The 27,960-nt window shown below is 37.0% G+C and overlaps 1 protein-coding gene across 1 annotated transcript; it reads left to right on the top strand.

Moving 5' to 3' along the window:
• Nucleotides 1-27,960, top strand: mpp1 (MAGUK p55 scaffold protein 1). The gene is made up of 12 exons (XM_079585106.1): nt 1-411; nt 18,391-18,519; nt 18,729-18,807; nt 19,766-19,851; nt 21,392-21,460; nt 22,669-22,865; nt 22,962-23,068; nt 23,560-23,640; nt 24,894-24,974; nt 26,154-26,356; nt 26,512-26,586; nt 27,243-27,960. Exons 1-12 carry the CDS (start codon nt 289-291, stop codon nt 27,417-27,419), a joined length of 1,407 nt encoding a protein of 468 aa, XP_079441232.1. The 5' UTR covers nt 1-288; the 3' UTR covers nt 27,420-27,960.

Genomic DNA, 27,960 nt, shown 5'->3' with positions numbered 1-27,960 from the left:
ACGTTCTGTCAGAGACAGTAACTACGCAAGTGCGCACTCTATAGGGAAGCTGCAGTGTTCCAGCCCCCTCCTCACACTAATGTTTATGTGCTTTGTCAGCTGTGTCTTGTCTCTTGCGCAAACTCTGGACTCCGAGCCCAAATCTCAAGCTTTATCTTCAACTATCTCAAGCTTTCTTATCACGTCGTGTCGCTCTACTGACCCACCCCTTTCGGACCTTGAGCAGACCCAACGCGGTCAACACTATTTTCCCTTTTTTTCTACCCCCACCCCCTCAAACTGTGAAACATGACATTAAATTCCAATAAAAACGAACCTGCTGTCACTCTGGAGCGTGTGAACAGCGCGCGAACGGCTCTCTCCGATCTCTATCTGGAACAGCTGCTGCAGAATAAACCCAAGTCTGACAAGGTAAGAGGATTCGCATTAAACAACACGATCTAGAACGCGACTCATTTCCTTATTTCAGCCTTTCCATTTGACAATCGGATGTTGACCGTGTCTGTCGATAGTTTTTTATCAGTGTCACAGATATAAGAGTTTCTTCTTGTGTACATGATGAGGGATGAAGATGTGCTGGTTTAGACTGGTCTGGTGCAGCCCGGTTTGACATCACACCGCTGCTCAGAACAACTTTCCTCTTCATACCATTAGATGTTTTGACGATATCAGCCTGAAATACTTCGCAAATTTTACATGACTCACATATACAGGCTTTGAATACATTATTGAATATTATTTTGCATGACGCATCGTGACGTCACGGTAATAGTGGCTGGGAAGTCCGACTCATTTTGGCGAATCGGTTCGTTCGAACACTATTAACAGTTCTTAAAAAAAAAAAGTTTCGGTGATTATTTTAATGCCATGACGTTTTTCCAGTACGTTTTACGTGTTTCGTGATTAGCCTCCGGAGAATCGCTCAGACAGTCTGCTTTGTGAACAAATCTTTCATAATGTTTAGTGAACCGGTTCACCAATTCATTGAAAAGAAACGATTCATTTACGCAATAGCTATGTGTGCGCGTCGTTTCTCTCTGGAACAAAACAAATGTTCATTTATATAATGTAATTTAATGCTGGTGGGGATTTTTCTTCTCTGTGCCTGGAAACATATTCTTATGGTCTCGGATAATTTAAGTATATGACATTTGTTGATGTCATATACTCGAATCACTGGTCATATCAAGTGACTAGTTTGCAAACAAATAAGGAATTTGTATTGCTTAAAGGTTGCTCTTTTATAGCTCAAGACACCTAGTAGAGTTCAGTTAGTGTATGTGTGAACTTTTTTTTGTCAATTGTGGATATAAAAGTATAAGAGTTTTAATATTGAATGTAGATATAATAGCTCAGATGATTTGAAAAAAAAATATATAAATTCTGAGCAGTGGGTCTGGGGACTTTCTTTCAGGAGATAGATTATCACTAAATCAGGTAAAGTCTCAATTTAATTTAGCTCCTTTCTTGGTTAAACAATAGAGACAACAGTGATCTAATTTATTATTCCTATGGGCTAGCAAATATTATAATCACACTTTTCAATTTTATGAGTTAACGCAGTTAACCGCTTTTCCTTTTGTTATCAGCAGTGCTGGTGATTGTTCAAAAGAAGTTCATAGACCTGGGATTAGGGATGATCAGATTTCTTGTCCAATTTCATTTCCTTTTTTGATATTTTTTTTTTTTTACAACCAAATGAGCTGATTCCAATACTAACCTAATTGTCGATTTTTTTTTTTTTCTTTAAGCAACAGGCAAGAAAGATTGCAAATGGTACATGAACATGAAATTGAAATGAAATTAAAAATTGTTATTATTATTTTAATATTAGAGCAAAAAACAGAATGGTATGACGTTATAGAAGCTTTGTAAAATTACATAAAACCCACATAAAATAATTTAAAACATCATGTTATGCAATCTAATGTCAACAATGTAAGTTTAAGATAAAATGAAATTACAATCCTACACAGAAATAGCCTATATTGCCTTTATGCGTGGCTTTTCTTTCAACAGCTTATGTAAGATGTTTTCTTTCTCTTTTTTTTTTTACAAAAACAAGCATTTCAATTTTGTCACAAGCTAGACTTTTTCTTTTCTCACCACCACGTTAAGCCGAGCTGAACAAACATTCACTGTCTCGTGCTGGGTGCAGACAGGTACGTTCACAATCGTTGCTGCAATTGACCAACTCTCGTTCGCTTCTTGGTATCTGCGTATGTTTAGCATCATCAACACATTTAAAATACTCATCGTGTTCTTCTGGGTGATGGACTTCCAAATGTCAGAACAAATTTGTTGTGCCGAATGTCTTCACTGGAATTCTTCTGCGATTTAACTTTTTGTCCCTTTGCAGACATTACAGCTTGCAATCTTAACATTCTGTTCACAGACTTTGTAATATGACATTGTGGGAAATTATTACAATGAAGTTTCTTTGCATGGGGGTACTTCCGAAACACAGATTAGCCAAAAAAAAAAAAAAAGAAATATTAATGGCCGGTCAACTGGTGTGTCTCAACCTGGGACATTATGTTCGAAATTGTAAAGACATTTCCAGTTGTGAAGGTCTAGTGAACTAACAAGGTTAATGATAAACTTTTCAAGACACTGATGATGTGACAATAGTACTCATGTGGCGAGAATTGGATTATTAGAAGGAGTCTCAATAGATATGATAACTCTGGTTTACCATTAGAAGTCATATTAGTAGTTAGTCTTCTTGGTCCAATGTGTGTTGTCAGTTAGAGGGAGACCCACTGAAACTACTCATGTATTGTTATGAATGTTCATTATTATGAATTGTGTCCGTCTCTGGGCCTCTCTTGCTGGAAAATGTTGCATATTATCCATTTGGCCCTGTTTACACCTCTGGTATCACAAGTAGACAAAGGAGACACATTCCTGTTGTGCCAACACCTGGGGCCAATTGCATAAACATAAGTCACAGTCTTAACATAATGGCTAAGTACTCAGTATGACCAACTAGCGATTAGTCAAGGGGCAAATCAGTTTTACTTGTAAGACTTCTGTCCCACTTCTGTCCTGATTACTTCGAGGGGAGGTCTATGGGCGGGTCTCTCTGTTTTCATCAAAACACCAGTGGGAGGTTTACATGTCGATGCATATTAATAATACCGCAGAGCTCTTCTGCTTGTGTTGTTAGCAAACAAAGATGCTGCACAAAGTTTTGTGCATGTAGGCTACAGTTGGAATCGAAATGATTCAACCCCCATTGCAAATCAGGTTAATTGGCAAATTCTACAGACTTTCTGCTGTTTGCAATGAACAAATTAAACAAAAGTAATTGAAATAGCTCAACACAACAAAAGTGGTTTCCCCAAATTCAAGTGAAAATGAAAAATTATTCAACACCCTGAATAGAATGCCTCATAACAACACACATCTGCAAAACAGGTGTTGTCTCAAGCACACCTGATGCAACTAATCAAGGGCTTCATTAGTTGCCGCAGGTGTGCTTGAGCTAGAACACATGAAATATATGAACTGGCTAGGTTTGTTGAGTGTTCACGTTTGACTGTTAGAAATATTATGGCAAAAAATTGTCCACAAAGTTAAGAGAAGATATCATCGCCCTTTGCAAACAAGGAACTCTGAGGCTGCTTTGCATTCTCTAGCACTGGAAACCTGCAGAGTTATGAAGGCCAGATGGATTCATTTTTGTCAGGAAATCTTAGTAGAAAACGTCATGCCGCCAGTGAGGAAGCTGAAGTCTGGGCATCATTGGACCTCCCATCAGGACAATGATCCCAAGCATACCTCAAATTCCACCAATGCTCGGTTTCAGAAGAAGTCCTGGAAGATTCTACAGTGGCCTCACAGTCACCTGACTTGAACCCATAAAATCTCTGGTGGGATTTGAAGAAGGTGGTTGCAGCACGTAAACCCAATAATATTACTGAACTGGAGGCCATTGCTCATGAGGAATGGGCTAAGATTCCTCAGAAATGCTGCCAGAAGCTGGTGTCTGGTTATACATCTTGTTTGCAGCAGGTCAGAACACTAAAAGCCTGTTCTACTAAGAACAGATGCTTACCATGAAGGGGTTGAATAATTTTGAGACTGCAGAAGACATTAAAAGTTGAATTTGGGGAAACCACTTGAAACATTTGTTGTGTTGAGCTATTTCAAATACTTTTGTTTCATTGCAAACAGCTAAAAGTCTGTACATTTTGCCAATACAAGTGTTATTATTAAATAAAAAATAACCTAATAAATAAATAAAACTGTATATGTATGGGCTTTTTGAGTTATTTCTATGCAATGGATGAAATAAGCTCACGGAACTTTAATATGCTTGTATAATGAGACAACAGAAAAAGGAGAGCAGCCACGTTTGTTTATGCAATAATAGCCGCAAGACCCTGTTAAAAGCTGTGGGTTTACGCTAGAAGTCAGGACTGGTGGGAGAACATTGTGCTCTGTATTATGTCCATTCATGAGGATGCAATGGTTCTTTTTCATGTTTCCAAAAAACCCTTTTGCTTCAGTCCAGCAAAATTTAAAACCCACCTGACCAGTGCGCTTCCCAACAACACGTCACACAATGATTACGCTTTAGGTCAGTAGGCGGAGAGTAGGTGGTCATTTGTGACTGTTAGAACACATTCGGCCAAATTAGAGAGTATACAAAAGCAATCCAGTCAAATGCGTTTCGCACTCTGGAAGTGGTTGAAAGTGGGAAAGCTCAAAATGTTTTAGACCCCATTTAACCCTGTATTTAGCATGAACAAAAATGTAAACAAAAATTAAAATCTGCTCTAAACAAGTTGGCAAATACTTTCCCTTGTTTTTTTAGATATATTGGTGTGTAGCGATAGATAGCCAATAAATCTTTTCATGTAATAATCAGTATACTAAAATCTAATGTTTACAAGCTTGATTGAAATCAAAACAATTTATTTTACGGTACAGATATGGAAACCTTAAATATATTCTGATGCTGACTGTCCTGATATCATCTCCTTACAAAGTCAATTCAGCACTAATATTGGCCAATAGACATTATGGCACCAGTATACTGTGAATTGTCATATATCAGAATATCACTTGTAAGTGGATCTTTTGACTGAACATGTAAGCTACCCACCCTGTAAGCATATACCACCTAGAAACACTTTAACTCTTTTTAAATGAGAATCGTGGAGATAATAAACAAAACTGTTGCAAATCTACTCACCAACATCTCATCAGAATACCAAAAACCTGTACAGGTATTGCTGACAGGCTTGTCTATTGGACTCTGAGCATTGTGGGTGCTGGCTTGCTGGCACAGCACCTTATTAGTCGTAGATCTACAATGCTTCACTTCACTAGTCAAACTGAAGAAGCACACGCTTTCTATAAATAGAAGCCATAACTTTCTCTGCAGATAAAAGGGGGGAAGTCTGGAGAACAGTTTGTAGCTGCTTGTGTAAAACACAGTGTCCCTGTATTGTGTTTGCTTTAGATAAAAGCAAAAGACATGTAGCTTCCCTGTTCACACATGGGTGATTGTAAGTGCTGAGACTCTAGTACATCTATGAGTCGCTGGTCTACCGTGGAAATGGATATTCCCCGTGTAAACGTTTAGCAAAATCTTGCCAAAATGTGAGCACACCTTATATAAATTTATACTACAGGGCCGTTGAATGCTTGAATCTGATTGGTTGACGAACGTTCTGAGGTGTGCAATTATTTTCAGGGAACCGCACGGCTAAAGTAGTTCCGGCAGGTCTTGACCTCATTACAGTTCCATATCACTTCGCGTAGTCAACTGTAATAACGAACAATACGATACAATTCATAACAAGAAAAAGCTGCAGCCCCATGCGCTTGATCTGCAATTTTCAATGTCTAACTTCACAATCAATGAAAACATGCAGTTTAATTTTAATAAATAAAGTAAACAGTCCTATTCATAATCAATAGAAAATTAAACTGAATATTTAAATAAATTGATAGTCCTGTTGCACGGGTTTTCGTAATTATTGAAGATAATATAACAAATAAATAAAATTGATAGGCCTGTACTTGTTAAAAGGGCTTTGTGTTTCATTTATTACTGTCACTAATAGAAAAAAAGAATGAACGAATTAATTAAAACGAATTGAATTAATAAATAAATAATAATATTGACGCACATGCTTCTCTCTAAGGCCGGTTATGAATGTAATTTGATACTTATGTTATGACTGATCATGCACGCGTTTTCAGCGCGTTCAGTCTGTGTTCACAGTGGTGTTTAAAATCTGCTCCATTCACAGTCAGAGAATGTTTCTAGTCGTTTAGTGTGTCCAGCATTACTCTGCTATCAGCGGCTCAAACCTCCGTTACTAACTCTAAAATGACGTTTTGGAATTAGCAACGGAGCATGGGTTTAGATGCGCAAGGAATTAGTCCTACATACAAGAGCGTTTTAATGACAAAAACTTTACAAACGTCTTGAAAACATCATCTGAACAATATTTTGAGGTGTGGTAACTGTAGTATAAGCGGAATAATTGACTCCAGGCCGTTGAATTATTATAAAAATAATGCACACCCGAGGTGTAACGGCCACTCCGCTTCGCGTCGTGACCGCATTACCACCTCGGGTGTGCATTATTTTTATAATAATTCAACGGCCTGTCGTCAATTATTCCTTACATAAATTAGCTGGACCATTTTTTTAGGTTAGTGCTGGTGTGATGAGTTGTGTAAGGATTCTAATGTAAATACATCTAGTTATTCAGGCCAGAAAAGATTCTGATTCTGATTTCAAAATTCAGAAAAGTAGCTACACTGTATTCCTCTTAAATTGTTACACTGATCAAGCCATATTAAAAATCAAAGTACAAATTACCATAGTCAAGTCAAGTCATCTTCATTTATATAGCGCTTTTAACAATGTAGATTGTTTCAAACCTCCTTTACAGAGATAAACTTATAATTTAAGGAAACAGATTGTTTTGGCTTTATAGCGGTTAGTAGTCCAATCGAACAAGATTCATGAAGTGACCCTTTCAGGCAGGTTGGTCTACATGGTTTGGAAGATGACAGGGCTAAATCTCAGTAGTGTTGTTTTGGCTTGTGTTCGCTCGATGCAGTCGTCATAGATCAGCTTTGTCCCCCAGGGCTCAAGACTGGAGAGTCAACACACTGCAGATATCAGCAGAGACACCCAGTCTATCACACTTGTTTTGGTGAAGTGCACTGCAGTGCGTATCTCCAGAGCTCTACTTCCTTTTAGATGTGTTTGCTTGCTTTAGGTGGAGAATAAAAGACTGCAGAGTTTCAGAATGAGGTGTTTGAAGTGATTATTTACATGATACATGATTTCAAATGTCTTGGTTATTGCTGCTGCTCATTTTTGTGTTCAGCGCTGAAAATCCGTCTCAAGCCATGACACTGCCTTGAAAGCAGAGGGGTTTTGTCTTTATCTATTGAGTCACATGACAGTCCTGACACAGTGAAACTCTAAAGTAGGAAGTGTAGCGAGCTGAATAAGGAGATCATTATTTTGACATTGGGAATGAGGATGTGTTAGGGCCTGCCACAGATTGTCATCTTTCTCATATCCACCACAATTTTGGGAGTGTACAAATAAAGTGCCCCATTAACATTACAGTCAATGTTTGGATATGGATTTGCTTCCAGAGAATATGACCTCTGGCTGCTGTAAACTGCAATATCTGTAGTTATGCCAACAGTGAATTCTACTTGAAGTGTTGATTTCACAAGACCTGAGTCAACAAGTTTCTTTGCATGGACACGCATTAGTAGGTTCTCTTTAGCTGACCCATGCATTGATGTTTTATCAGCCAAATCATGGCATGCAAACTTTGCTCAGGATGTTTGGCTGTTTCCTATGAACATGTGACTTCCCTCTAATGACGACAGCTGTGTCAGCAGTATGAAGCGAGTTTACAGGAGGCTTTACTAGGTACCAAACTTTACTTTCAACGGCACCGACCGAATTACGTCGGTACTACCGAGTACCGATTCACTTTAAATCAATCGGTGCCAAATGTACCTGAGAGAACGCATCTGGGCACTAGAGTATTTAAATATGAATCCTACATGTTCTGTGTGAATGAATGGCGTAGATGCGTGGTTTCATTTACCACACACACACACATTGTGGAAAACAAAACATTTCATAGAAATTAAATATGTAAAAGGTTGTTTTTATGAATTAAATTAAGTAAGTAGCTGGTAGCCTGCTATTTACGAGTAAACAGTATACAAACATCCCAGACAATGGCGGTCAGTGACCAAGGCAGCGCTGGCTTAATGTCAAAAACACTTCAATAAATGACTTCGTTTTTTTTACAGTTATTGAGGTAAACATGTCTAAAATACAGAAAAAAGGTACCGTTGGGTACCGGAACCGAATTGCATGTTAAAATGTGAACAGTACCCAACCCTAGGCTTTACTGATGATTGGTCTCCAGGCTGGTATGGTTGGTATCAACTGGCAGTGGCAACTGGTGGGATTTAAAACCGATGAAGCAGACTAAATTATAGTTACAATGTTATATTTAGTTAATTATAGAATTTTTTTTTCTTTAAGGCCAGTTCACACCTAGAGTGATAACTATAATAATAAATATATTACTGTACTGTAACATACTGTAGTACACCAATGTACTGTAGTTAAGCTTGAGCTTTTAAAGTCTGGTGTTTTCTGATTGGCCGTTAATGTTTTTATCATTTATCAGCTAGAAAAATAAAATTCTGAAAATGATTCCAAGGCTAGGCTATTGTTCCTCGTTATCATTGTAGTTGTGGTGTGGACTTCTCTATTTTTTTTTTTTGGTCACACGGGAAATCTATCCTACTTTCTTGGGTCTTCCTTCCTTTTAATTTGTACTGTTGCTGTATAGTTTAATTTGTACTGTATAGTTGCTGTATAGTTTAATTTGTACTGTATAGTTGGTAAATTTGTTGGCGATCAAAAATGCATATTTAGCTGCTAGATATTATTTTTCTCTCTCTCTTTACACTGTAACAGCTGATAAAGTGAAACACTTGATGATTAATAGGGTCCTACGGAAATAAATTTGACTAATTATTTTAATTAATAAAACTTTTATTGTACCTTTAACAATTTTATATTTTATAATTATTTGTACAATAATAGGACCCTGTGAAATGTTTTTTTTCTTCTTCTTAAATGATGTCTATTTTAATTTGATACAAATGTATTATCAAAAACAGTGTAATTTAATAATATTTTAAAATGCAGTCACATTAAATTTAATAATTTGCCTATTTTCTGGCAAAGGAAGTGCTGCAGAGGTCTCCTATTAAAATTAAAACGGACAAAAATTATGTGATAGTCGTTAAAGTAATCTTGTCATCAAAATGGACAATTCTTATTTTTTTATGGAACATTGCAGTATTTATTATAAATGATTTATCCCTGCAGACCACTAATTTAAAAAATAATAATAAATCATGTGCCCTCATAATCTTTTATCAAAATGACTTTCCCTCTCTCTCTGATGATGTGTTTACTGGCACGATCAATATCCAATCAATTCCCTATAATTTCAGATATACATTAAAGGTGAACTAAGTAACTTTTTTACCTTACATGATCAACTTCGGAGTCACTGGAATGGTTATATTACTTATTTTGGGTTGAATGGTGGTGGTTTCGGAAAAACAGCGTTTGCAACTTTGGGCCGGCCTCTTCGTCTGGAAGTATCGTGTGATCCCAAGTCTCGCGAGGTAAAGAATTGCTTTACTGCAAAAAGAAATCTGCTATAATGCTGTCATTATTGCGCTCCCTCACGCTGTTGGAACCCGAATGAAGACGACGTTGCAAAGAGTTTCCCATCTGCTTTGATGTCGTTGATCTACTAAGCCTCTAGTGTCTGAGAATAGTCAGCGAGTTTTTAACAGTTGTTGTCAAATATCTATTCCGAAGCTGCGGGGGGAGCTCTAGAGAGAAACCTCCGAGCAAAACGCGAGGATACAACAAAGAAATCCCGATCTTACTGAGGGCTGCTTTAAAGTAGGGAAGAAAAGACTATCACAACTTTTGTTTCATGCCGACTTTAAAAAATAAACAATTGATCATTTTAGTATTTGTATTAGTACTTTGAGCTGTGCATTCTAGTTACCTGTACTGCACAGTAGATTACATATTTATGTAACAATTCCTTTAAAACTAAACTTAAACTGAACTTTTATTGTAACGAGTTGTCAAACACCATTGAGCTGATGTGTGTAGGCCTAATATGATGATTGTTTTATGAAATGTAGGACTTTATTTTCTAATTGGGATACAAAAAAAGCCTACTCTCTTCCATACAAATTAGGCAATGATTAAAAAGTAGTCTATATGATTCATGCATTATATTCGAGGCCTTCAATATACATTTAATCACTCTATTATATATATAGCCTATATATTGTCGGTTTACTAAGTACACTACCAGAAAGCAGTGTTTTACCCCAAACAGGTTTGAATAGAGTGTTCACAGTAGTGTGTCACCATTGAGCTGTGTGTGTGTGTGTGTGTGTGTGTGTGTGTGTGTGTGTGTGTGTGTGTGTGTGTGTGTGTGTGTGTGTGTGTGTGTGTGTGTGTGTGTGTGTGTGAGTGTGAGTGTGAGTGTGAAACACTAAAGCCCTGATTTGATTTGATTAGTTTAGTCTCCCAGACTTGGGGCTTCCCTTCTGTCCTGTTATCTCACACTAATGGACCCGGTCATAATACCTTTCACTGTCACTATCCTGTTTAGGCAGAGAAATAAATGCAGAGCATTTCTAACATGCTTTTATTCAATTACTGACTTCAAGTTTTCTTATGGAGGTGTAGACAAAGCATCTTTTGTTAGTTGATTATGACCTAAATGCCATATAATGTGTCAAGTCAATTTTATTTATATAGTGCTTTTCACAATTCACATTGTTTGTTTCAAAGTAGCTTTACAGAAAATCATGATGTTAATATTTATAACATCTTAATATCCTTATGCATATAGTCGCATTTAGCAGACTAGAGCTGGGTAATGATATAGTTTACAAATTGTGACGATATTTCGCAGACTAATCAAATGTATTTGTTCCATTTGTTAAACAGGTTATTGCCAAAGCTTGTCATGTGTCAGGGATTTCAAATAATGTTTTTACACTGCTGTTTTTCACTAAAACTTGAGGTGTATCAAGTTCAAACCGAAATGATTCATGGCTAGACCATGACAAGCGAGATTTTGTCTCATTCTTTGCTTTCAAAAACAACGACTTGTTAAAGATGTCTGACAATTTTGTACAAGGCTGAGTATAATCCTCTGATTCTAATAATTGCCCTGGTCCAATGGAAGGGTCCAGCTATAATACCAATTAAAAATTAATTGTCAATTAATAAAACCATGCCATCATTTTAGCCAAAAATTAGCCATAAATGATTAGGCTAAATGGGGAATGGTAGCTGTTGAGGTAAAGTGTGCAATTGGCTCAACTAAAATGAATGAAAATAGTTTAACTATATTCACATTATTAAACTTTTTACTGGTTATTTAAGGAAAATTAACTAGCATTAAAAAAGCGTAAAAAATATACAGTATACTGTACTTTCTGGTGAAAACAAAAGACTTGTCTCCGGTGATGCAAAAGTTCTCAGACATTTAGTCTGCTTAAACACACCCCTGCCAAATCTGTCACTAAATCCGTTTCAGCGCAATTGACCCTTCGCTAAGCCACGCCCGAAAACCACCACTGGCCAATCGTGGCTTAGCAACCGTAACTAGGTGCGGTAGGTCTGGCAAGCTTTCGAGCGAGGGAAACATGCCGAAGCGTTGTGCGTATGAATTGTGCAAATCTGATACTCGGTATCCTAAAAGTTTGGACGGTGGGATGGAGTTTTTTTCCTTCCCGAAACCCAAAAGCAGAGGGGAGAAATGCTGGCGTGGATCAAGCAGTGTGGGACGCCCCATTCACAACTAAATGTCGACAGGATTAACAAACACACCTAACCTTATATTGCTTGGAAATAATGACGGTTCTTTGCTCATAATGCATATATTTTGAACGTAAAATAAAAGGATTAAAGACAAGACGGAGGCTCACTGACATACTTTAAAATATAGGCTATTTAAGCATTTTGTTAATCGACGGTCTACCCCTGAGTAACTTTAAGGTTACCTTACCCCAATCCGATCGCGGCTCTCCCGGTGTTATTCCACAAGATGTATGGATAAGTTGTTTGATTTATAATTATTAGATTATAATTTACTTTCACATTTCACTTTCCCTGCTGTGCATGAACAAAGCTGTTCCTCAATTTGTGTGTTTCCCATTTGAATGGTCGGCATATGAGGCGGCTGCTGCTTGCGCTGGGACTCAGCCTATAGGCTTTAGCTTCAATTTTGATGAAATAATTCTCTAATCGGGTGCATATTATGTCGTGGATATATCCCTCGAATGCATACTGCAGTCCCTTTTGTCTCGCTCTCTCAGATATTTCACCTGTTCGCCAAAAATGACTAATTATCTCCTTGGGAATGTTTGACACCAGTCCATACACACTGTAATAGACGTGCCAGGCGCGAAAGCTTGCCAGGCGTAGCAACAGTAACTAAGGAGGGCGGGGCTTAGCGAAGGGTCAATTGTATAGTGCCCCTATTATGCTATTTTATACATTCCTAAATTTGGGTTTACCTGCATCCAAGGTCACTTTAAATTTTCCCATAATATACACTGCAGCATCACCTGTCTTCTCACACTGTCTGAAATGGTTTAAAAAAGGATTATTTCTCTCTAAACCCCTCCTTTCCAAGAGCCTGCTCTGCTCTGATTGGTTAGATTGCCCAGTCTGTTGTGATTGGTCTACTGCTTACAGTGCGTGTCAGAAACGAAGAACCCATTACCATATTTGAATTTCAGCTCCAGATCTTTCTCAGCACTTGATACACAGTATTATGAACAGTAACGATGGAATTGGTTTCACTGTATAAATTCGAGCGCGAGTTCTCATCATTGTATATGCGAAGTGGAATTGATTTTGCAGCGCAGTAAACAGCGTCTTCTCAACATGAACCAAACTCTCCAGTCTCAGCTACAACTAGTGTTTGAGGACGGGTCAAAGTAGACGTACCTCACTGGCAGCCAATGAAGACATGCTGGTATTTTGCTAATTTGTTACAAACCTACATAAGTTCAAGCAGGAAGTAAGACTAACCTAATTACTGATGAAGAAAAAAAGGGACACTTTAATTACGTGTTTTAGTTCTGCTCTTTTCTCCTTGCCTTTTTAGTGAAGTCAATTGGCACCAATACTGTGTGGCTACCAACATTCTTCAAAATATTTTAATAATAACTTTTGCTTTCCACAGAAAAAAGAAAGTCATTAAGTTTTGGGATGGCATGAAGGGGAATGATATCATATTTAAAATATAGCTGCAAGCAGCCATTACGGGGCCAAGCGCAAAAGCAGACGACGAGAAATGCCTACATGGCTGAAAGTGTGAGACAAACTGCAGCAAGGAGCAATTAAAGACATTTGAAGACGAATTTTGGCAAAATGGTTGAAAAATCACATACATTAACTAAAAATATGATTATCACTTTCGACCAATAGGTGGCGCAATTACGAAACTGATGTGATGTGATCAGAGTGAAGTGACAATGACACATACAAAGTTTGGTGTCAATCTGTCAAGGCATTGCAGATATAAAGCCTTAATAGTAATTTTGGCATTGTGCCTCAACTTTGCCACTGCGGTTTACGAAAACGGTTTCCTCTATCGGCACGAAATCCATAACTTTTACTCGGCACGCTCTGGAGATGACACGATCCGATTTTGGTGAAAATCGAACGTTGGGTCTAGGAGGAGTTCGAAAAAGTATGTTTTAAAAGAAAATAAAGATGGCGGACAGGAAGTTTGACTGACTATGGCAAAATTAGTATCTATGTTTTCAGCATAACCCAAGGAATCTATTGAGATCAGTGTCATTACTATAGGCAAATTTATTCAAAAGTTATTAGCATTTTTGGAAATTTCATTATAACTTTTGACCAAAAGGTGGCGCTGTCTCATACATTTTTGAGTACCTTTAGGGCGTTGTACTGATGACCCATACTGAGTTTCGTAACGATACGTTCATGCGTTCATAAAATACAGCATTTTAGCACATAATTCAAAATGGCCGACAGCCAAAATGGCCGATATGGGAAAATTGGATATCAGTCAACTCAGCATGACGCCCTGAATCTATCGAGACCACTTTTATGATTTTTGGACAAACCGTTCAGAAGTTATAAGCAAAAACATAAATTCTTCATATCTCCGGACCAGTAGGTGGCGCTGTGCCGAAACGCAGCATGTAGCCTCAGGTCATGCTTTTGAGGACATGTACCAAATTTGGTCTGAATCCGATAAAGCGTTGTGGAGCTACAGCCTTACGTCTGTTTTCGCAAGCGCTACGTAAAATTTTTTTGCGCGGTATTCGAGAACGGTAATTCGAATCAACTTGAATTCCATAACTTTTGGTCGTCAAGGTCTGGAGATGATCTGGTTCATTTTTCGTGAAATTCGGAGCAACGGTCTAGGAGGAGTTCGAAAAAGTAGGTTTTTCGGAAAATTCAAAATGGCGGGAAAACTATTATGACGGAAAATGACGTCATAGGGTGCAGTCGAATCGTCATGAGCTCAGGAATCAGAGGAAAAAATAATTTTGTTTCTAGCCCTTGTGGTTCAAAAGTTATTAGCATAAACATGAGTGAAACTTTGGACAGCTGGTGGCGCTAGAGGGAATGAGTTGGAGACTCCAAATATGCTATGGTGATAGTTCAGGCTGTCTTCTATCACTGTGCCAATTTGTATAAGTTTCCCGCAAACGGTTCTATAGGCTGCCATAGACGCCCAGTCGGAAGAAAAAGAAGAAAAAGAAAAAGAAAAAGAAGAATAAGAACGGGAACAGATACAATAGGTGCCCGCACCTTCAGTGCTTGGCCCCTAATTATGGGGTGAACTATGCCTTTAGGGAAAAGGTGTTACATCTTACCCCACTGCCGCTCATGTGGAAACCCCATAAAAACATGGATTTCACAATGTGGGAAAAACATCATACTTCATCACAATATCTAGCTGACACCGGATTATGCTGGTTATCAAAACCTGACATCAGCCAATCGTCAGTCATCATGTCTTAAAAGCCGAGTTCCAAAGTCCGTGTAATACTAATGTGGTGTAAACTTTGCCCTGAGCTCGGGTCATTGATACACTTGATGTTCAGCATGTAAGAGCTTTTCTTATATCACTGCTTGAAGCGTTGTAAAAGTAAGACATGGCATTTTTTATGCATGTCTTCATAATATGATTAAAACGGCTGACTGCTGCCCCCTAGATCCACTGCTGTGTCTGTGAAAGCAGATGATTGACTAACTGAGCATCTCTGTGAGATCATTTTGCTCAAAAATAATGCTTGAGGGCAGGTTACCAGAAATGGTTTTACCACAGTCCTGAACAATACATAATTACAGTTGACCTGATTAGAAAATGACTGAGAATGCAACATATTAAGCTTGTTGTGAATTGCATCGGTGGAACAACACATAAAATCATGCTTTTGTAACTAAAATGTTAATGTGCTTGAGTAAAAAATGTTTAAGCCTAAAGCTTCGGTCACACTTTGAGCACTTCTGACACTGCAATGAGAACTAGATTAATTGATTTATGTAAAAACACACACTACTTCACTTTCCTGCAATTCAGAAAAGTTCTTATTCAGCTAACACCGCGTTTACAGCAGACGCAAACGGCACAAGCAAATAGAACCCATTATAATCAGTGATGCTGTCTACACTGGATCTGGCGCGACACAACAAATACCCAACGCTAAACTGATTTATTTCTGATGTATTTCTTTAAGCGCTCGCTCTACTTCTGACATGAAGAACAAATGGATTTGCAATGTCTGCTTTGTCTCGTAGACATCCTCAAGCTGACTCAACAACTGTCACGTCCTGTGTAGACACGGTGTTCTAGATCACGCTGAGATGTCTTGTTCTTCTTTTGGTCACACATCTTCATGCATGTCAGAGTTCACCAAACATGAATTTTAGAAGGCAGCAAAACGTTTCGCACAAGAGTGCATTTCCAGTCTCTTGCATTCACAGTCACATGGGTATGAATAGTAGTCAGTGGAAAGAAAGAGATGTCATTCGTCCCTGTATTTAGCAGGTTTAGGTTTCTAGTTTGTAATAAATGGTAGCCTGGCTAACGCCAGACCCAATTCTCGTTGAGACTTGGGTCTGGGAACCACATGTACATTTTCTCGTATTTGAGGCGTGGTTTACGAATGCCCGGCGCCGTTTATTGGGTGCTAAGAATGTCTATCAAAGGCGCCTGTACGTAGCTCATAGCCAATCGTTTCCATTATACCAGATGACGTATGTAGAGCGACAGAAATTAGACAAGGAAGAAGACGATGGGTAAGATATTTTTGTGTAAACAATGACGTTCAGCGACTATTGCCGTTTGTGCAAGATAAACATGAGGGTCGAAGGTATATATGGACTGCTGCCATGTTGAATCCATAGATATAAACAAACTGCTTAGTTGTGTCGCATAGATGTTGTCATCGTCTTGCTGCTCCCTCCCCGTTCTGTGATTGGTTCCCTAGATGAGGCGAAAATCTGGTCCATTGTATCCAGACTGCCTTTCAGCGTGAATAAAATCGCGCTGCGCAAAGGCAGTATGGGGAAACCCAGACTAAATAAATGGGTTAATTGAAAATAAAGTCATTAAATGTATCTATCGGAGTAAAAGGACAAAATCTCCACATACAGTAGCATGTTCTTTTCAGATTGTTTTCTTAGTGTACGCGCTTGTAAAAATCAAGTTAATAATGTTTTCATAAATGTAGTGTATAAGAGAAAACAAAACTTCATTAATATACAATATTAGAATTTTTTTTTTAAACACACTTTTTAATTGTAAGCATCTTACAATTAGGAAAAAAGTGAGGAAAAAGTTGTACTCGTTTTACTCTTTTAATTCCCCCACTAGAATAAATTTATGTATTCTTTTCTAATAGTCACATAATATTGGGACTTCACCAAATGGATCGCGTTTGTGATTTTATTGACTTGAGTAACTTGATCTCCATGTTAGGTATTGAACTGGCCATTTTCTGTGGCAGTTACCTAAACACAGGCTAGTTTGACAATCCAGCATAAAGGTAAATACAGAGATGAGTATAGTCAATGTAATGTATATTTGCAACTTTATTCTTATGTGAATCAAAAATAAAAATAAAGATGGGAGTGTTTAAATCATAATGAAAATAAATTTTAATCCACTAATGAAAAGTTGGATATATATAAAAAAATAAAAACGTTGGACTGCTCTATTTAACATATTAATAACAGAGCATTATAGAAGGTAGGTACCATTATTAAGTTGTGATGAAGTTTGTTTAGTCATGCTAGTTGAAATCCAGCCCCCTCATCAGACAACATTACCATGCCAACCTGTTCCCAGCATTGCAGGATTCAATGAAGTGTTAAGATGTGACCGTTTAATCGTTAACCCAGGACAGATGTCCACAATGACTCCTTAATTCTCCTCCATCATACCACTTTATTTTATGCCTACACAAAGTGCTTACCGTATATATGTTTGGTTACACTTTATTTTAAGGTGTCCTTTTTACTGTACAGTATAATCATACATTTAATTATCGAGTAATATTAATTAACAACATATACTCACTGGGTTAGGATTATTGATAGTTGCATGTAATTATGAATAATTTGCTAAGTAGATGTAACATTTATAACAATGTTATAAATGTGAATTTTATGGTTCGTACAAGGTGCTTGAAGTGCTTGAATTTGACTATTTGAAATTTAAGTCCTGGAAAATCCTTGAAAACAGCCATAATTTTTTACTTGAAAAGTGCTTGAATTTTTTGAGGAAAGTACAATCGTTTCACGCAAAATTAACGCTGCAGTCCGTCTGAGATATAGAGCTATTTCACATGGCTATGAGCATGATATTAAGTTTATGATAAGTATATAATACAACTTTCATTCTTCAGGTCAATCATATATTCATGGAACAGTTTCAATATTCTTTCAATGGTTAAGGGGATTTCCCATGCCTGACAGCGCTGGTCAATGGATTGATCTCTATAATGTGAAACATCAGATACCATATGTAATTTGAGTAAAAAATAATAAAGATATTGTTTGATAAGTGCTGATTGAAGTGCTTGAAATCCAAAAAAGTAGTGCTTGAAATTAATTTTGTAAGATCTGTACGAACCCTGTTCCTTATATCTCATCACAGATACATGGAGTCAGCTAAGAAGACAAAACAAATTATTAGGATCTCAAAGGTTTGGTTCCTGTAATGCAGAGCTTAATGTGCTCCATGTTTGCATTCCCAGGCCGCCATGCAGACATATGACAACAAAGGACAGGAAGTCTTAACCAACGGCAGCGCGGGACACATGAACGGCAAAGACGTCAACAAGATGAGAGAAGTGGCCTTTGAGAAGAACCCCTCTGAGCCACTGGTATTATACCTTTTATTTTCATGTGTAAATATGTGTTCTTTTGTATTTACAAAATTAAACTCATTAAACTTTGAATTCTCCTCAAAGGAATAATTCAGATTAATTATGTTATTATTTACTTGTGTTGTGTTGTATGCTGTTATTTTTTCAATGGAACAAAAAATTAGTATTTTAAGAAGATCTTATCCATTCTATGACTGTCTATTCAGGGTGTAACTCTTAAGCTGAATGAAAAGCAGAGGTGTACAGTGGCCAGAATATTGCATGGAGGGATGATACACAGACAAGGTAGAGTGCATTCTTGGTTTGTTTGTGAACAATTATGCAGTTTCCAAAAGGGATGTCCCGAGCCGATCTCCAGGAACGGTATTGGTCCGATTAAGCATTTTTTTTACTGATCGTATGTACTGTCCAAAGCCTGATCCTTTATTTTATGTCAGCTGTTACGCAGGTGTCGTGCAGTAGGTAGCGCTATGAGCCTTCAAGTGAATTTGAATTTTCCAACTGCCGTTAAAAGGAAAAGAAGCAGCTCAATTGAACCAATGAGGTCTGTTCTAGCACGTCAGAAACTTATTAACGCTTCCCCGCGACTTTTAGCACTAAGTTATATATCTAACGAGGGGGTAACAGCGCTGGTTTTGAAGTAATTAAACTCACAGCTTCATTGTTTATAGAGAGAGATCCTGAACAGACACAGGTAATTCACACACGCAACTGTCAGCTCTCTCTCTCTCTCTCTCTCTCTCTCTCTCTCTCTCTCTCTCTCTCTCTCTCTCTCTCTCTCTCTCTCTCTCTCTATCTCTCTCTCTCTCTCTCTCTCTCTTGATAAAGAATTCAAATAAATGCTATAATTAATTTAAATAAATGTATCCCCAATTTTTACCCTTCTGGTCAAATATCGTGCAGCAAACATCATTAACAGCTTTAACTTGTCAACGTCGGTTGACAACAATGGTATAAGCGGGATAATCCATGACTAGCTGTGCATTAAATTATTTGAATTCACTCAGTTTCGCGTTGTGCATTAAAATAGTTTAATCCCTTATGTATGTGTGTGTGTGTATATATACAAGCCTAAAAATTTAACCAAACATTAAGGAAATATAAGTATCGGATCGGTATCGGCAGATACTCAATATTCAATGATTCAGATCAGATCGGGGGCACAAAAAAACTTGATCGGGACATCCCTAGTTTCCATAGAGCTCAATGGATAAGTGCTTAACTCTCTCTCTCTTTTAAACAGGTTCTTTACATGAAGGCGATGAAATCGCAGAGATCAATGGGAAAAGTGTTGCTAATGAAAGTGTAGACCAACTGCAGAAGATTCTGGTGGGTTGTTGTGTCTGCACACTGAAAAAGAAGTTCACTTTAACATTACCTTTTAAAAAGTGTGCTTATTACAGAAATAACACTTAAAAAAATGCTAAAGTGGAAACTGAATGCAATGTCTTCGTACACTTAATTGCATGTTAATGTAACTTTAAAGTAAAATTGAATTTAAAGGGGTCATGACATGGTTTTTTTTATTTTATTATTATGTTCCCTTAGGTGCAATTATATTATTACTATAGTTTTTTTTACAAAAAACTTTTAAAATGTAGTGATTTATGACCTTTTCCCACCCTGTTTCTTATCCTCTGATTCAAACAGTCTGTTTTGGGGGTGTCTCCCCTTTAAGAGTTCAGTGTTAACGCCCACTGTTATGATTGGCTAACGTCAGTGCCTATGCATCAATTATTAACGCCCCCAGCCAGAACACTTGCGGATTCGGCGTATTTAAAAAGTAGTTTAAAGTTTTAAATGCATTACTTACAGTTTGCGTCGTCGTTGTTGAGCCCAGAATAGTCGGCACGGACTTATCTTTGAGCAACAGTTTTCTGGCAAAGCCAGCATCATTTTGGGATTTGTTCTCAAAACAGTCATCCTTAAAATGTATAGAACCAAACGCTTAAACTAACACTGCCGTGACTGGGACGTCCGCAAAAAATAAAGTGCATCCATTTTTCCCTGACGTCTGGATCTTTCGCAGCGTATTCAAAGATGTTGTTTGTCCACAGCCAGGAACAGCACATCTGCATGGCATCGTAATTTCCCTGTACACAGACCCACTCGCTGTCCGTCGACTGAACACTTGTGAGGCGCGCGGCGTGCGGGCGCGACAATGATACGAAATGAGCGTAGTTGCCTTGCGCTTAAAGCGTAGTTGTCTTGTGCTGGAGGCGGTCTATATGCAAACGCTGGTACGTCACTTCGTACCGTGACGTCACTTCTTACCATGGATCCAGAACGAGCTGTATTTAGAGCTTGATTAAATAAATGATTCGTTTATAATGGGGAGGACGTCTTAAGCTATGAAACTTGCAGGACGTTTTAATGGTACAAAGACCTCTTATATACCAAAAGATCAAGGCAAATTTGGTTTCTCATGTCATGACCCCTTTAATATAAAAATACAAGTGTACTTCAGTGTGTTAAGAAACGTAATCAATGACCTTTTATTTGATAAATACTCTGTTATCGGCAAGTACAGTTTTAAATATATATAGATATATATACTGTAAATTACTGTTTACATAAATAATAAAGATATGTATTTTGCATTACGCTAATTCGAATTTGCTGTGAAACTGAGCAAAGAAAGCGTCAATGTAAATTGCTACTGTCTGTTAGTACATTTTTGAGTAAATACTTTATTAAAAGATTAACTTTAAATTGTGATTTTCTTGTTGCTTGTCTAGCTACAGTTTCAAAGCAACTTCCCCAACACTGGCACATTTTGAGCAGTTTTTAAGAAGAATTGACACTCAGACATGATATTTGTGATTGTTACTCTTTATTTTATGTTGTTGGATGCTTTTTAACATTACAGAAAGACACAAACGGTGTTGTCACATTGAAAATCATCCCCAATCAGCAAAGTCGCCATATGGCATGTGAGGTGAGTAAAACAGCAGCTTAATCAATCTCACATCATAACTTTTTCTTGCTTCATTTTATTATTATTCTTTTTTGTATGATCACAATCTACTCATCTCGCTTTACGCTTTGATCTGTAAATATGCGCTCAAATGTGATTTGATCACTTCTTTCTTTGTCTATTCTGTATCCTTGATTAAATTAAGGTGTGGGGTTTATCATGGGAATGGGAAACCAATGAAAGACACAGGTGACTATTTAAGCATCAATAGCAGATAACTGTACACTTACTTTTCTGATTAGATGAAGTAACTTCAAACCCTCTTCTGCCATCTTCTGGTCACACAGCGTCAAACTGCACTGCAGTTGATTGTGAAGCATTGTTTGACGTTGTGATGAGCTATGGCAGTATTCTGACTCCTCTCTCACCATGTACAAGTAACCATTGTGCCACGTTTCAGTCAGAACATCTAGTTGAGTTTTGCTTATCTGTGTTAGACTGTATTGGCACTAGCTGTAGATATTGTCACTAAAATCTCTATCTATCTATCTATCTATCTATCTATCTATCTATCTATCTATCTATCTATCTATCTATCTATCTATCTATACATCTATCTATACATCTATCTATCTATCTATACTTTATCTATCTATCTATCTATCTATCTATCTATCTATCTATCTATCTATCTAATGTCTGTCTGCTTTCTGTCTATCTGTCTCTGTATTTTATATATAAAATCAGCATATTAGAATGATTTCTGAAGGATCATGTGACAATGAAGACTGGAGTAAATCACAGGCATAAATTACATTTTAAATTGTAATAAAATTTGCTTATTGTAACAATATTGCTATGTTTGATCAAATAAATGCAGCCTTGATGAGCATTCAAAAAAACAACAACTTTTGACCGGTGGTATATGACAATTAAATTAAAAGAATAGTTTAACCAAAAATGAATGCATTACATGGGAAACTTATCTATGCATTTATTTATTTTGAAGATGCTAGTTATAGCTTCAACTTAAATGGAACTAAATTATACAACAGGATGATGTTTATATACACAACATGATGCACACAAGTAGGACATGTTCCTGGATTCGTTGACCCTGGAGAAACCGACCACTAAAATTGGAAGGCACTGATTGGCTGAATCATCTTTATGAAGCACTTGTGATGGTTTTATGAGAGAGTAATGTTTTCCGGATAATGTTTTTGCAGATGTATATGAGAGCACAGTTTGACTATGACCCTGCCAAAGATGACCTGATCCCATGCAAAGAAGCTGGCCTGAAATTCAAGACGGGGGACATCATTCATATCATCAATAAGAAAGATCCAAACTGGTGGCAAGGGAAGGTGGACAGCTCCTCCACAGACTTTGCAGGACTCATCCCTTCTCCAGAACTTCAGGAATGGTGCGTTCTGACCTGCATTTAACAGTTCAACATTAGTGATGTACGTTTAAGATCTCCCTCTCCTTCACAAGCTAAACATTTCTGATGTTTCTTCAGGCGAGTAGCAAGCAAAAGCAAAGCGACGCGGGAAGCCGGACAGTCCTGCAGTCCCTTTGGCAAGAAGAAGAAATGCAAAGACAAATACCTGGCCAAACACAGCTCAAGTTAGTGAAGCTCACCTCTTTATCATTTCTAAGGCTTGTTTCACGTCATTATTTTGAGAAAATGCTCGTATAACACTCTTTTGAAAAGTAGGCTTTTATAAAGCAATATAAAATTATAGTGCTAACTACTTAAAAATGCACTTTCTGTGCTGCACTGTTGATGATCTGCACTTTAGATTTGTGTTCCATTCCATGTAGATTCATTTTCTTTTTGGATATAAAGTTGACAGACAATCCTACTAATGTAAATTTGATTTCACAATGATGAGTTTTTCTCCAATGCCATCTCCCAATAACCATTTTATGGCTGTAATTAAAAAATACTCACTGTGGTAACCCAGAAATCATTGTGTTTTCTGTATAGAGCTTCAGTTCTGTTACGCAGCTCAAATGGTGTCTGAGTTACAGCAACAACATGTGTCTGGTCTTATGAACAGGTCTTAGACAGATGCACTTGTCAAGCATTTACTGATGAATTTGTTCTTCCTTAGTCTTTGACCAGCTTGACGTAATATCCTATGAAGAAGTGGTGAGACTTCCTGCATTCATCCGAAAAACTCTGGTTCTGATCGGTAAGCATCATCATTCCCTGTTAACTTTAAATATTGTGTCTCCGTCACCTTTGATACAGCTTAGACCAGCTGGGAATGTTTGGGAATGGAGGATTTATGTGTCACATCATGGTTGTATATATGCTGTATTCCCATTCATCTAATATTTTATGCTTTTTTAAATAATGTAGATTTAAATAGCAAATGAGAGTCACTAAAATTATTGAATATATTTTGTGTCTTCTTGATGATTTTCAGTTTTGTTCGAGGTAATTTAAGCAACAGTTTGTCAGTAACAGAAGAATATGTAAAAGTATGTATTTGGGGTAAAAGGCGCCCCTGCTGTTGAGGCGCAAGGCACAATTATTAACATGATAATAAATATCTGGCTGACTTTTCCAGTTGTTGACATGACATGGTTAGATTTAAATGATAAATAAGTTGGGTGTCCACCTTAGAGATAATCACCATATTTATAAATTAAACCATCATTCTTAAAAAATACAATATTAATCATATCATGTAATAAAATGTATAGTGTTGTTACTACTGTAAATATATTTAATAGTTATAAGATCTCTTTTTTTTATAATTTTGTTTCTGTATTTATTAAAATGAACATATTTTAATGACAGTATATTTATTGAACAAAAATCTATTATTTTATCAAAATAAACCAAAAATAGTACAAACTTTGCTGAAGTGATTGTTTTTAAAAAGTATTAACTTAGATATTATTAAAAAGATATTATTTTAGCCAAAGTATTTGTATCAATACCGTGTGCCTTTTGCCCATGCTGGTTTTACCCCGTGTGTCTGTGGGGCAAAAGGTCCACCTCACCACCTCATACACTTATCAGATTTTTAAACAAAATAAACCACTTTTATGGTTTATTTTCAGACAAAATCTGTTGCTCCATCAATGTTCAATACAAACATATTTTTATTTTCTGCAATCATACACTATGGGAGAAGTGAAAAAGCAATTTTTTCTTAAGATGTGCCTTCAGCCCCTTTGTACCCCACTCCAAATAAAGTTTAATTATAATATTTATATCAGGAAGTCTCAAGTGATACATCAGTAAATATGTTAATGGATTTGTAGTATTCTTATTATAAATATAATACATATATATATAAATACATTTTGGTATAGGTTTTTTCATTAGGGTAAATTACCATGTAGATCCACAAAAATGAGCTGAATATTTGAAAATGTGCAGCTAAGTTCACAGGCTAAAATATGTTATTTCATGTTTTGCTCTTGTTTAAAGGTGCACCTGGAGTTGGAAGGAGCCATATTAAAAATTCACTGCTGACCAAATATCCTGAGAAGTTTGCCTACCCAGCTCCACGTATGTACAATCCCGCTGCATAACTCCAAAGTCTTCCACCCGTATTTAGGAATTTCAAACAGTGTTTATGAATGTTTAAACAGAGCAAAACTATTTTATACCTTCGCAAATCCATGTATGGATACCCTACTGTAAAATCCAGCATTGGTGTTCACCAGCATACGGTATGTTTGCATACTTGGACCAGCATGAGATGCTGGTTTCTGGTTTGCTGATCCCTAGCATGGGAAGCAGGTGTGCTGGTGGACCAACTCAGTTTTGCTTGACTATGCTGGTTTACCGGCTAGACCAGCATCATGCCAACTCTAACAAGCCCGGATCAACATGGATTTCGCGCTGGTTTATTTAGGAATTTTCAGCACAGTAGTTCACCTAAAAAATTGTCATTTATTACTCACCCTCATTAACAATGTCAAGTTGACATGCCACACCATTTTTATTGTTTATGTACTACAAATGGAAAACAAATGGATACGAGGTCATTTTGAACAAAATCTAGTCAAAACAAAGCCATGACTATTTACGTAATAGGTAGATGTGCTCTGGGCCAATCTTTCAGGTTCATTTCTTCACTCAATCAATTTCTTCATCAAGGTCAGACACGAGTACAAATGAACACTGGAGTGCTACTTTATAGTTGAAATTCAATTCAAGTTGTTAGTCAATGGCTACCGCCAATTTTCTTGTTACCAACATTCTTCAAAATATCTTCTTCTCCTCCTTCTTTTTGTCAATTTTGTCATCATTTACTAACCCTCATGTTGTTCCAAACATGTATGAGTTTCTTTCTTCTGTTAAACACTAAAGAAGATATTTCTAAGAATGTTGGAAACCAGACAGTTGATGGTAGCCATTGACTTCCATAGTAGTTAAAAAAAGATACTATGGAAGTCAATGCGTGCCGTCAACTGTTTTTCTATGTAAGCATGCGCTAGATGAACATTTGTGTTTCTTTTAATGCAGCACTCATGTTAAACAAAGTTCAACTTTTAAAAAATGTGTCACTAGGCCTTGCTCCTTTTTAAAATTGTCATTTTAAATTGTAAAATGCAAAAACATGTTTAAAACACTTATAGCTGTTTTGACAACTTTTTGCTGCAAAATAATTTTCTTAATTTATAGTTTTATTTTGAAAACCATGACAAAATAATGAATCTTAAATACAAATTTTCTTTGCAGACACCACTAGACCTCCAAAGAAGGACGAGGAGAATGGCAAAGAATATTATTTTATTTCCAATGATGAAATGACCAAATGTATCGTCGGGAATCAGCTACTTGAATACGGCAGTCACCAGGGACACATGTTTGGTACTAAGATCGAAACTGTTGACAAGATTCACGAACAGGGGAAAATTGCTCTGCTTGATGTGGAACCACAGGTAAAGCCACACTGTCAGCTATTAAACCATAGCTTTTAACCATAGCATTTGATCCCTAGCATTGTGGTGTCAATATTGCACAGAAAAAAACACTCTCATTTTCGCCTTGTCAGTCAATTGCTTTCTGAACTCTTTTTTTTGTGTTTTTTTTGCAGACGCTGAAAGGACTCAGAACGGCAGAGTTTGCTCCTCTTGTGATGTTCATTGCTCCTACTAACACTGGCAATCAGGTTAGAAACGGATTCATTCAGGCTTTAAGCCCCAGGGGCCCGATTCACAAAACATTCTTAACAATTAAATTGTTTTTGTATTTCCAATAAAAATAAATAAAAAAAGTATTTCCAAAAATACTTCTTTAGAATGTTTATAACATTGTTCTTAAGACAAAACTTGAAAAGAAATCAAATTTGTTTCTAACTTTCACTAATGAATTGTGGTAATAATAACAGACTATGTGAACAATAGCCAATAAAATGACTTAAAATACATATATGTGACCCTGGATCACAAAACCAGTCACGAGTCGCACGGGTGGCAATAGCCAACAATACATTGTATGGGTCAAAATTATTGATTTTTCTTTTATGCCAAAAATCATTAGGATATTGAGTAAAGATCATGTTCCATGAAGATATTTTGTAAATTTCCTACTGTAAATATATAAAACATTTATTTTTGTGAGTGAATGCAGCACAATCGTGAACATAGATGGACATCAAGTTGATCAAAGAGTCTTCAGCGAGTCTTAAGAAAAAACAATAACAATATTTGAGAACATATTTCTTAAGAAGATTTTTGTGAATCTGGTCCAATAAGCCTATCCATGCTTACGACCTGAAGTTTATAATAAAGCAATATTTGTGATCTATGCTTTTCTACTTTTCAGTCAGAGGCAGTGCAGAACATCCAGAAAGAGTCCGATGGCATCCTCAGTTCATACCGCCACTTCTTCGATGAAATGCTCGTCAACAATGATGTGGATGAGAGTGTTAAGAGTGTAGAGGAGGCCATCGAGAGAGCCTCCTCGACCCCGCAGTGGGTGCCAGTCTCATGGGTGTACTAAAAACCCCAGTCCCGTTCCCTAATCTACCCCTCCAAATATACCATACGAGTAAACCACACTCACACGGTCATCAAGACAGTTTGCACATGAATAAGTGGTTTATAGAATGTTTTAAAAAAGCAATAAGTTTGTTCTTTTTGTTTAATATGTGAATGATTTTTAAATGCCAGAGTGCTAAAACCATACCAGTACAGTATATATATATATATAGCAGTAAGCGATGACATTGTTAGCGATGCAAAAAGGACCTCTACTGTGATTCAAAATACCACTCAGTTCAGAAAGGTCTGTTGGTTTTTGATCTTCCCTGGAGTTTCAGTGTATTTTTTATGCCATGTGCCATGGTGTTCTTCTTAAATATAATTATGTTTTAAAATATATATATATATATGTGTTAAAAAAACAGGGAAATTGTATCAATCTATATTTGAAAGCAGGTTTGTCTTGTCCTGAAATGTTTCTCGTTATGATATATGGATTTATCTCAAGTCATAATGTACGGCACTTTTAAAAGAACTGAATAAACGTCTCCCCACACTTC

Source organism: Phoxinus phoxinus (assembly GCF_949152265.1).
Source record: "Phoxinus phoxinus genome assembly, chromosome: 17".
Classification (NCBI taxonomy): Eukaryota; Metazoa; Chordata; class Actinopteri; order Cypriniformes; family Leuciscidae; genus Phoxinus; species Phoxinus phoxinus.
Note: the sequence above shows the minus strand (reverse complement) of the source record. Positions and strands in the feature narration are given on the sequence as shown.